Genomic DNA, 7775 nt, shown 5'->3' on the forward strand with positions numbered 1-7775 from the left:
ACTATCTTTGCGATGACAAAATGACTCCAGAATGAAACGTTGCTCTGAAGATTAAAGGACGACTTCGGTGTGAGCTCCACCGCACTAAGAAAACTTTATTCAAACGGATCAAACGCAGCTTTTGTTGGCGTCTATTTTTAAACACAGAGTAATCGTGCCAGCGAGTATTTAGAATTTAGCACTCCCTCGAGTTTCAGCTGCAAAAAGGCAGCCATGACCAAAATGAACGATTCCTCTTTGTTGTTTGTGTCGTGGAGTAGAGAATACAACGAGGCAAGAACTGGATTGATCACTCAAGGTTTGACGGTGCCGTATAGGATACAGCCGCATGACTTAAGCTACATTTCTAAAATGCCTGAGGGTCCACCCCCCTCGAGTAAACCCCCACATGGTGAGCGGCACAATGCATCAGAGGAATGAGGGAGTCCAGTGCTATACGTGACAGGGACAGCTGTAAGCTCCAGCCATTGTTCCAGAAGAGAGGACTTACAGCCATGACTGAGCCTCCTCAGCCCCCCCCCTCCCCAGGCCTACCACACTCCAGCCACACAATCCTGCTCTGTGCTACACACACACACACACATACACACACACACACACACACAGATGCATTCAGAAACTGCTTACGCACACTCAGCAGTGTACCGTACTTCTTCGGAAGGAGGAAGATTTAGCCGAGAGAAAAATGGCTTCACCTTCACCATCCCATTCCTCTTCCTGTGTCCTTTCAAATGACTGCCTCAGCAGGAAGCCAACAATATATAGGCCACTTACAGCTAAGGATCAGACGCACCGTGCAGCATTGCTAATGGCACGCTTACCAAAATAAAATATTCACTAACAAAGCCGATGTGAAATCCCGTCCTGTTTGGTTTATTTAGCTCGAGTCTGCTTACTCGCAAGTTTTGTTCTTATAAAAAAAGCTGCTGTCTCAGATCGTAGGTCCCAGTGTGGGCGAGCTGTTGACAGCTGCCGTTATTGACAGCTGCTGTAAAAGGCCAGTGGAGATTTTTTGGAGTCAGTGGGGGAGAGTCGCTATCTGTGATTTGAGGTCTGTAGTGACCATTGTCTCGAGAGTTGCTCTTAGGCTCGCTGCTCTTTGTGCCCCCCCCCCTCCCCAAACCCCATCTCCTATGAATAAACTGCTGAGCCAATAATAGCCGGGCGGACCAACCAGGTCGCAGTGACAGATCAGACACTGTGGAACAGGCTGCTTACTTCTCAGAAAAGGAATGCAAAATGTACAGAGGCCAAGTGCAGAACACACACACACACACACACACACACACACACACACACACACACACACACACACACACACACACACACACACACACACACACACACAGTTTTTTGTTCTATATGTCAACCACTGTTAAACATCCAGCTCACACACATACTACAAGTACTTCATCACTGTCTGGCACACTCTCTATATACTTGGCAGCATAACCCGGTCGCCTCAGCCCCCCCCCCCCCCCCGCCCGACACCCTGCACTTGAACCGACACGCAGCCCCCGAGGTCTGGTTCTGCTAAATATCTATTGTCACCAATAGAATTGAGGGTCCAGGTTGGTGAATGAAGGCAGAAGCGATAATGTATTTTAGAAAGCAATGAAACTCACGTCATTGTCTAATCTGTTCTCAGCTGAGAGGACACTTACGTATGCCGATGGGACTGTACGTTACATATTTGAGTTATTTTCCCATTATGTTTTCCATTAGTGCGGAGATGCATCTAGCTGGCATGTGTTTGGGAAGTGATTTGTTTGGGAAGTCATCACCACTCTGAGGAATCAATAACCTTTTAGCCACTCAGATTAATGAGAGGTAAATGTGCCTTCTCTCGTCTCTTTTACCGGTCCGCACACAGTAGCAATTAAGGGAGACTGGTGGGGGAGAAGTGCACTTGACATGAATGATGGATGACCAATCCACTGAAGACAAACAATGTAATTGCAATATTTAAAGTGGTCTGCATTAAACTTGTTCCACAACGATGTACAGATTTTTTTTTTTGAGGGGGTAGCGTTTCTGCGGCCTTTTTCCTCTTCTGTCAGATTTGCTTTCATCAGCACAACAAAGGGAAGGAGCTGCCTTCAGTAAAAAAGATTTATCGAAACCCCTTCTCATCCATTTCATTCCTCCATCAAAACTGACCCATTTGTGTCTCCTCCACCCCCCTGCAGCTGATTGGCTCGATCATCGGGCGTCAGGGCACTAAGATCAACGAGATCAGGCAGGTTTCAGGAGCTCAGATCAAGATCGGCAGCCAGCTGGATGGAACAAGCGACCGTCATGTCACTATCACAGGAACACCAGTCAGCATCAACCTGGCCCAGTACCTCATTACCTCCTGGTAAGGCCTGGTGACATGCACAGCCATCTCACCGACCACTGACGGCGTTCACCCTGAAAAGAATGCTCTGGGTTAAAAGGGTCAAGGGTCGGGCTATAAACGATAACGAGCTGTGTCCTTGTGCAGATGGTAATTTGGCTGATGGGAACAAGTAATAGAAGAGATGTTTTATCCAATTTATAGAAGTCTTGTTGAAATCCACTTACTTCTCGAGATTTCTTTTTTCAATTCGAGGCAAGACTTTTTTCAGTGCAGATATAAACATAATGAACAGTGACTGGAGACGACATAAATACAAGCAAATTGTTTATTTTAATATACTGCTGTTTTATAAATTTGAATAAATAAATAAATACCAGAGCAAAAAATTTTGTAAAGAGTGACAATCACTATTAATGTTAGAAATATTATGTCATATCACAAAGAATAACAAATTATTTCAAGTTTGTTCCTTCTTAAATTAGAACAAGTGATTCTTATTCAAAATATTAAAATCAATAATATTCATCTTCTGAGCAAAGGAAGCTCTTATCTGACTATTCAATCAGAGTTATTTGTTTAAAAAGATGCACCCAGTGTTAAGGTAGACCTGTGACAACAGGCTGTGAGCCTGGAGCGCATTATACCTAAAAAAAGACTGTACTAAAATAAAAAGAGGAACCGAAGTACTTTTTAATCTGTTCTGTAAAAAAGTGTTGAATCTTTGTGTTTGTGATCCTGAAGCAATGCTATGAACAAAAGACAGACAGTTACCACCAGATCACAGTAAAAAAAGGTTCAACAAAACACACACACACACACACACACACACACACACACACACACACACACACACACAATTGCTGCCTATGAGTCATAAAGCAGGATAATGTAAAGTTTGTTTCACGACACTATTTTAGAAGCGATTTCATAGTTCAGTTGAACTTTGTTTGAATTTGATCAGCTTGTTTCTATAAGACTAGTTTATTTATTTTTTACACTTAGTTCTGTTTATTATAATTCAATTTATTTTGCTTGAATTGAATTAGTTTGGTGTGGATGATCTTTGTATTGTTTTGTTTGGTTTACATATTGAAATATTTACACATACAATATTTAATTTTGTTTGGTTCAGATTAGTTCTGATCACATTATATATATATCACATATTTAACAGTGATGATTCATTATAGGTAAAGTCTCCATAAAAGTAAAGTTAGTACACCACTGTTTACAGCTGAAATGAGCTCTTCCAAACATTCCTCCCCCCCAAATTTTATAAATGTATTTAGTATTTGTTGTTTTCTGCCCCAAAACACTGAAGTAGCTTCATTTCCAGCAGTTAATCAGCCTTCACACACGCTCCCTCAGCAGCTTCAGATGGCTTTTTTATTTCATTTTGTGAGTCCAACAACTCTGGCCAAGACCTGTAAATGGTCTTTGATATGTAACATTGGTGGAGTTCCCCTTTAATAATTTTCCAGAAACTTCCCTCAGTGTTGCAGCAACAGAATAATCCTCTAATCTTCGTTCCCTGTCCTTCCTCCATGTCTCCCTGTCGTCACAGTTTGGAGACCGCCAAATCCACGGCACAGGCCGCCACCATGGCAACTCCAGTCGACCTCAACATGGCCTTCACTCAGCCCGCCTCCCCGGCCGCCTCCCCCGCTCCCACCCTGGCCACTGTGGGCGCCCTGACCCCGGCTCATATGCTGGGGGGCCCGTACGGTGCCATGCCCCTCTCTGGGCTCCTGGGAGTCAAGTCCGTCCCCTTTCTGACTCTGTCCAGCCCCGCCCCCACCGTGGCCGTCTCCGCAGCGCCCTCCCACTCCACTCTGGCCGCCTACACCGCCAAAATCTCCTCAGCCAACTGCATCAAAAAGCCAGAGAGACAGAAGTTTGCTCCCTACTGACGAGGTCTGCGAAGAGTCCGGTGAAGGACGGCCGCCGTCGTTCCCAAAATCCACCGGCGCAGACGCTCTGGACTTATATCGGATGATGCACCAACGGAGACGAGACCAATGGAGATGTGGACAAAGCTATTAAAAGTCATTTACGATTCTAGATAATTTGTGAGTTTCCCATGAATTGATGGACCGCTTTCATCGTCACCTCATCACTGTTATTGATCACTAAAAAAAACGGGCTAGAACCTCACCTGAGAGACACATGTTTACTGTTCTTCACATGTGTTTCTCAAGTTAGAGATCAGCTGCATATTTATCCTCCAATAAATTTGTAAATTATACTCAGATGACAAATGCTCTACTGTATGATGCTTTTATACAATGTCTATGTTTGCCTCTTGAAGTTTTTAAGAAAATTTGTAAATGTCTGGGGGGTGTTTTTTTTTTTCTTCTTTTTTTAATAATCTGTGCTATGGTACTGTACCTTACTTTGTTCAGTGTTATGTCTGTTTTGTTGGGTTTTATTTGAATGTGCAACTTGGTTAATCTTTATTTATTAGTATTGATTCATTTATTAAAAGTCTTTGGTTCCTGATGTGGAAAACTTCCCTTCTCTGTTTTGTTTTGTTCTTCTGATATTTGAGTGAAACTGAAGCACAGGCACATGAGGAATAAAGCAGGCACAAAAAAAGATGCAGTGAAAGATTCAGGTTATTTTTGTTTTCTCCCAAACAGGCACGATGGCAGCCTGTCATTCCAGTTGCCAGAATTTATGAGAGCATCATTGTGCTCTTGTGCCCCAAAACAATAATGGCAGAAAGAGACGACGCAGCCCCAGAAGAGAGGAAAGCGGCGCTCTGTATGCACGCACAGCTACACACTGACATGCATGCAAGTGTGCACAGCATCGTATGACGACTTGGTGGTACACGCTGTGGAAGCCTCCCATGACAAACTACTTGCAGAGGAGTTTGGGGAAAGAAAAAGGGACTAACAGAGCGAGAGAACTAGGAGTGAGAAACGAAGAGGGGGGAAAAAAGCGTGGATCCACGGTGATGCTGTAAAAATGAAATTCAGTGTCTGCATCAGCATGCGCAGCAGCGGCATCATCATCCTCAGGAGAGGCAGCTCAGATCCTTTCATCCTAACTCTTTTTATTTTTTATTATTCTTTCCAGCCGGGCTGTGACTGCATCATGGATTTATGCAAGACACTAAGAGTGCACAGCCCCCATTTAGAGAAGATTCACTTTCAGAGACAACGCAGACCTATCTATCTATCTATCTATCTATCTTTATTTTCTATTGATCAGCCCTTTCCCATTGAGTCACGACCTCCACTAGACCTCTGAATGTGTACTGTGGTATCTGGCACCAAGGTTTTGTTTATAAATATCCTGTACGTTACAAGGTGGGTCTCCCACATGCATCAGTGAGCCTCAGTCATTTATTTTTTTATTTTATTTATTTGTATTTGTAAAGCGCTAAATCACATCAACAAACATCTCAAAACGCATCCTTGGTCCTGTCACACTCTGACCATTGCCGAACAGGACTTTGTCAAACTGCTTGAGGTTTATTTTCTGATTTTGACACATCAACTTTAGGTTGTCCTTGTAGGTCTGTCCTTGTGGTTCTTAAGCTCTTCTTTTTGGATGATGTTTGCAATGGTTCAGATTGGGTCTAGAGGGCATATTGCACCTCCGTGTCGTGTTGATGACATCACTGTGTAGTGGCACAGACATTCAGCCATTGTTTAGTTCCCCATTCTTCCAGAAGAAGGCCCTGTTTACACGACAACGAATACGAGTTTTTCTGCAAAACTTTCTTCACTTTCAGTTTTGTGCGGATCCACAAAGTTTTTAATCTAGCTCCCAAGGTGGAAAGATTCTTTCACAGCGCTATTCCCTCCTGCAGAGACTTCCGGAGGCTACAGACCTTGTTACTGTGCATGCGTATCTCTCCCCCTCCCTCCTGCTCACCCAGTTTTAAACAAACATGGCGGCCGTGTAGTGGTACGACCCACGGTCTATATTCTAGTTTTATCGTCCAGATCAGTAGTTTAATAGTTGAGACTCACCCCTGATAGCATCCGATGCGTCACCAGTCCATATGGATGTAGTGTTCTCTCCATTTTCTTCGCGTTTATAGTGTATTGTTTTCTGCACACACGTCTGTGTAGTTTCATTACAAAATCAAGCAACAGCGCCCTCCAGTGGCCCGGCATACTAACTACATCGTTGTCTCTGTGTCCCCGCTCCTGCAGCGTAAACACACCGTTGTCACGTGAATCGTTGTCATGTAAACTGGGCCTAAATGAATTGAAGTTGAATAACATGCTGACTTTTTGTTTTAATGTTTACATCATTATTTGTTGTTATATAGATTCATGGCAAACTATAAAATGCATATTGTACCTTTAAGGACAAACTGTTCGCCTGACTGGTCATAATGTTATGGCTGGATAGTATAAACTGTACTGTATTGTTCTGATTGTCCTTGAAAGTCTTGGGATATCAAGTCCAGTCACAGTCTCGGTGGTTTCAGTGGTGTGACACAAAACAGCAACAGAGCCGTGTTCAAAATATTTGAAGAAGGATTTGTTACTGGCCCCCAGGGCTACTTCTACCACACTGCTGTGAGCTGCATAATTATTTCTATCGACAAATGGAGCTTTGCAGAAATTCCAGCTGCATTATCCCACATCAAACTACAGATATGCTGCATCTGAGCGCAGCAACAGGATGGACTTTGAGACCCGGTTGTTCTCCTGAGGTGCACTGTGACAGATTGATATCTACAAACACATCCACCCATGAAAAGAGTGAAACTAGCGCTTATATCTGCATTGTTGTCATTGTAAGATTGAGCCTTGTGATGTAATTCAGTGACAAAGAGCGCCCTCTAGTGTCACAGCACAGACGAGGTGAGGAGGAAAGTTAGAGCTGATAAAAGATTGTCTTTAATGTTTGGCATTGTTAATGAATTCCATACCACAGCAGTTATGGGAGTAGGAAAACCACTTTTACAACCAAACACTGTTTGATCATGCTAACACCATATGTACAGGAAAGCACATTGAAAAGTGTATAAAGTATTTATATGAGAAGACTCAAAGTCAAGAACGGTGGAGACGGCCACAGTCTAATGGATTTGTCCTTTTCCAAACACTGATTATAGATATTTATCAATTACATTGATCTCTGGAGTACATGTATATACACAAAACAACAATAAACCTTTTTGGGGCTTCTGCAATAATTCTCAAAAATATTTCACAATACTGCTGTATGTACAATAACAGAATTTACATTGAAAAATTCTATTGTACCTATATTTTGAGTATCACTTCAGTCGCCAGTTATCCTCAATGCCTTCAAGCTCACAGGAGATACTCACATACTGTATATATCTAATAACCTCTGGTTCAATTCCATACAAAGTACTGCAGCCTCTGCAGTACCCGGGCCCTCTGTCTCGGTACGGTTTCCGAAATATGTTCACACAACTGATGATCTCACATACAAAAAT

The 7775-nt window shown here is 42.9% G+C and overlaps 1 protein-coding gene across 3 annotated transcripts in view; it reads left to right on the top strand.

The window, feature by feature from the left end:
* The window catches only part of pcbp4 (poly(rC) binding protein 4), a 38457-nt gene extending 33528 nt beyond the window's left edge, over positions 1 to 4929 (top strand). For all 3 annotated transcript variants that reach the window (XM_080468929.1, XM_080468927.1, XM_080468928.1), the window contains 2 exons: positions 2190 to 2359; positions 3906 to 4929. In XM_080468929.1, the coding sequence (XP_080325055.1) occupies positions 2190 to 2359; positions 3906 to 4251 (516 nt within the window). In that variant the 3' untranslated portion in view covers positions 4252 to 4929. The remainder of the gene's footprint in view (positions 1 to 2189; positions 2360 to 3905) is intronic.
* The last annotated feature ends 2846 nt before the right edge of the window (positions 4930 to 7775 follow it).

The sequence above is a fragment of the Lipophrys pholis genome (genome assembly GCF_963383615.2).
Source record: "Lipophrys pholis genome assembly, chromosome: 8".
In the NCBI taxonomy this organism is placed as follows: Eukaryota; Metazoa; Chordata; class Actinopteri; order Blenniiformes; family Blenniidae; genus Lipophrys; species Lipophrys pholis.